The sequence below is a fragment of the Austrofundulus limnaeus genome, unplaced genomic scaffold (genome assembly GCF_001266775.1).
Source record: "Austrofundulus limnaeus strain Quisiro unplaced genomic scaffold, Austrofundulus_limnaeus-1.0 Scaffold48, whole genome shotgun sequence".
In the NCBI taxonomy this organism is placed as follows: domain Eukaryota; kingdom Metazoa; phylum Chordata; class Actinopteri; order Cyprinodontiformes; family Rivulidae; genus Austrofundulus; species Austrofundulus limnaeus.
In genome coordinates this window covers 663,305-666,692 of record NW_013952450.1, presented here as the reverse complement: position 1 = coordinate 666,692, position 3,388 = coordinate 663,305, and the positions used below count along the sequence as shown (strand labels likewise).

At 36.7% G+C, this 3,388-nt stretch overlaps 1 protein-coding gene across 3 annotated transcripts; it reads left to right on the top strand.

Annotated features, from left to right (window-relative positions):
• The first annotated feature begins 626 nt into the window (after nucleotides 1–626).
• lyrm1 (LYR motif containing 1) lies at nucleotides 627–2,467 on the top strand. 3 transcript variants are annotated; one of them, XM_014008100.1, is made up of 6 exons: nucleotides 712–738; nucleotides 846–854; nucleotides 1,378–1,548; nucleotides 1,646–1,706; nucleotides 1,832–1,863; nucleotides 1,959–2,467. In XM_014008100.1, exons 3-6 carry the CDS (start codon nucleotides 1,390–1,392, stop codon nucleotides 2,070–2,072), a joined length of 366 nt encoding a protein of 121 aa, XP_013863554.1. In that variant the 5' UTR covers nucleotides 712–738; nucleotides 846–854; nucleotides 1,378–1,389; the 3' UTR covers nucleotides 2,073–2,467. The 3 variants fall into 3 exon arrangements, with proteins under 3 accessions (XP_013863552.1, XP_013863553.1, XP_013863554.1); XM_014008098.1 differs by having other exon boundaries at nucleotides 627–854; XM_014008099.1 differs by having other exon boundaries at nucleotides 684–858.
• The last annotated feature ends 921 nt before the right edge of the window (nucleotides 2,468–3,388 follow it).

Sequence of the window (3,388 nt, the reverse complement as noted above, 5' to 3'; positions counted from 1 at the left end):
TATATATATATATATATATATACAGGGTTGGAGGTTTGATCCCCTCCTCCCGTAATACACTGAAGTGTCCTTGTGCAAGACATTGTAGCTCCAAATGCAAATAACTGTGTGAAAATGAGAGCATTAAAGGGCTTCATGTAAAGTGTAAAATGTGCAATAAAAGCACTGTTTGTGTAACATGGAGAGATTCTATACAGGTATGGATAATTTAACATTTAAATATGTTACTGTAGAATGAAATAGAAAATATGCCTACAAACAGATCAGCAATAAAAAGTACTACATGTAAATATAAAAGTTTATAAAGGCAATTAATTACAGCATTCAAATAAAAGTGGGGAGATTTAGGAGGAGCAACAACAAAAGTAAATTATATAAAAACTGGAATTTGATTAGACAGAGTTAACCAGTCTGATTATAATAAATAGAACATGGTACATTTAGCTGTGATTATTATGGACAAAGCACAGATTTCCAGACTGTGGTAAATATTAAATATTCGTATGTATTAGCAGGTAGTACTTTATGTGGGTTTTCATAAAAAAAAAAACTATTTCTATATGGGTTCTCGGCGGCTAATCATTAAAAATGATAAAAGTCCAGCAGAATTCAGAAAATGTGGTGTAATTTTTAGCCAGACGATGGCGGTAATAAACTGTAAAGCTGTTTGCCAACCGAAGAAGAAAAAGAAGAAGAAGAAAAAGAAAACGCAGAAGAAGAAAGAGGAAAAGGAAATCTGTAGGTCATGTTTTCAGGAATTATTTAAATGTTTCGCAATTAATATTAATGTTGTTGATGTGAATTTAATTTCGCATTTATGTTTTCTTGCTAAAAACATCTTCRAGATTGCGCTGGTAGGTAAATTTTGAACAAATTAATTAAAACAAGCAGTTCAAATAAGCTAATATGCTCAAATTAGCATCATCTCCTTTCATTTAAACACGCCGGAATGCATTAGAAAACCATCCAAATCAGTTATTTATCAAGTTAATGATACCTGGTTGTGAAATATAAAATAATCTAGAGCTGAACAAAAACACTTATTTGTGAGTACGTGATTAGTTTGAGAATCAATGAACACTTAGAGCAACAGAAACTGGGAAGACACTTTTATTTTTTGTATTTATTTAATGGTAGTACATCCAAAATGAAGACAGGACTTAAATTTACACACAGACAAAAACATCTAACTTTAATGCAATAAACATGATGAGTAAAAGTGTGATGTCTAATTGCTAGTCATCAAATATTAATGTCATGTTACATCTTGATAACAGGTGTAAATTGAATGACTAATTGTATTATTATTATTTGTGCAGACACAGAAAACCATACAGCAGTATTTGTGTTTTTAATATCATGCTGCCATGTTTTCAGATTCCAGCCCTGATGGCAGTATCTGCTCGCAGCACGGTTTTGTCTCTGTACAAGCGTGTGTTCCGGATCGCTCGGACCTGGCAGGCACAGAGCGGCGCTCAATCTGACACAGAGACTGAGAGGAAGTACATCRTGCAAGAGGCCCGCGCTTTGTTCAGACACAACCAGCAGGTCGGAAACACCGACACCGGCTCTCAGATCAGGAGGAGCAGGGATTTTAGGGCTAGTTGTAAAACTAATACAGTTCTGTTTGTGCTGCTTTTCTCAGCTCACAGATCCAGAATCAATAAAGCAATGTATAGAAGAATGTGAAGCAAGGATAGAAATAGGTATGACTGAAGAGATGCTGTAAGCTTTTCTTAACCCTCTAAATAGCTAATGTTATGACTTTGATGTAACGTTGAGAATTGCTGCTAATATCTTGCTTTATTCATTTTTTATTAATTTTTTTCAGGCCTACATTACAGAAATCCATATCCAAGGCCTGTAAGTAATGCCCATTCATTAGGTAAAGACGGTGTTAAATGTGTGTGAAGTCTGTGTTTTTTATTCTGTGTTTTGGTCATATGGTGTTCCTGCAGATGTACCTCCCGCCGATGGGACTGGCCACTCAGAAGGGCAGGAAACTGCGAGCACAGCAGCGCCTCAGGAAGCAGGCCAAGCCAATCTACTTACAATCACATGACGAGACCTGATGGCTGATATCCTGGATCCTCGTGTAGCGTTCACATTACCAAGGACAGACGCAGTCAGCATTTTGGGCAGAGGTTCTGCAACCGGTTACTGATGAAGGAACACTCAGTATTTAGGGGGGAAAAATTCATTGTTATTCTTACAGTCAGCAAGTTTCAGTGACAGGTTGGGTTCAGCTCAGGAAGGCTGTGGACTGATCCTGGCAGCAGATCACTTGATTTTCTGATGTTGTCAGAGGTGACTAGTCTGACTGAGACAAAGACCAATGTGGATTTCTGCTATCATAACAAAAAATAAAAAATAAAAAAAGTGAAAATGCAATTTTGTAAACATTTACAAACCTGTCAAATTTGCATTTCATGAATATTTTKGATTAAATATCAGAATCAGAATCGGATTTATTGCCATTGTCAATGAACAGGATTCACAGACTAGGAATTTGCTTTGGTGTAAAGGTGCAATAAGTATAAAATATAACAAATAAAGAAAATACAATGGATAAAGGGAAAATATAATAAAATATATAAAACATACGTACACCGGTTCAGTACAGCAATCAGAGCAGACATAATAGTTCAATTCAGTTTATTTATATAGCACCAAGTCACAACATAGGTTGTCTCAGGGCACTGTACATAAAAAGAACAATCTAAAGAAGAAACCAGCAGATTGTGTTGAATCACTTCATCACAGTCTCCCATCCTGAGCAAACGGTGGAGAGGAAAAACTCCCTGCTAATCAGGAAGAAACCTCCAGCAGAACCAGGCTCAGGACAGGTGGTCATCTGCCTCGACCGGCTKGTTGRRGGACAGGAAAGAGACAGACAAACACAGAAGAACTGGTCCAGGTGCACCTTCTCCTGGAAAAGACAAAGAAAAAACATGTTATTGATAGAAATAATTACAACAAACGTAGAAAAGAGAGACTAAAGACAACAGCAGAGTGAGGAAACGTGCTCAGTTTGTGCTCCAGCAGTCTAAATCTATGGCAGCAGAAATGAAGAATAATTCAGGAAACCCAAGTCTAACTATAGGATTTATCAGAAAGGAAAGTTTTCAGTCTAATCTTAAAAGTAGACAGCGTGTCAGCCTCATGGACAGAAACTGGAAGTTTGTTCCATAAGAGAGGAGCTTGATAACTGAAAGCTCTGCCTCCCATTCTACTTTTAGAAACTTGAGGAACCACAAGTAAACCTGCAGTCTGAGAGCAAAGTGCTCTGTTAGGAAAGTATGGAACAATAAGATGTTTAATATATGATGGAGCTTGGTTGTTGAGAGCTTTGTATGTTAGTAATATTTTAAATTCTATTCTAAATTTG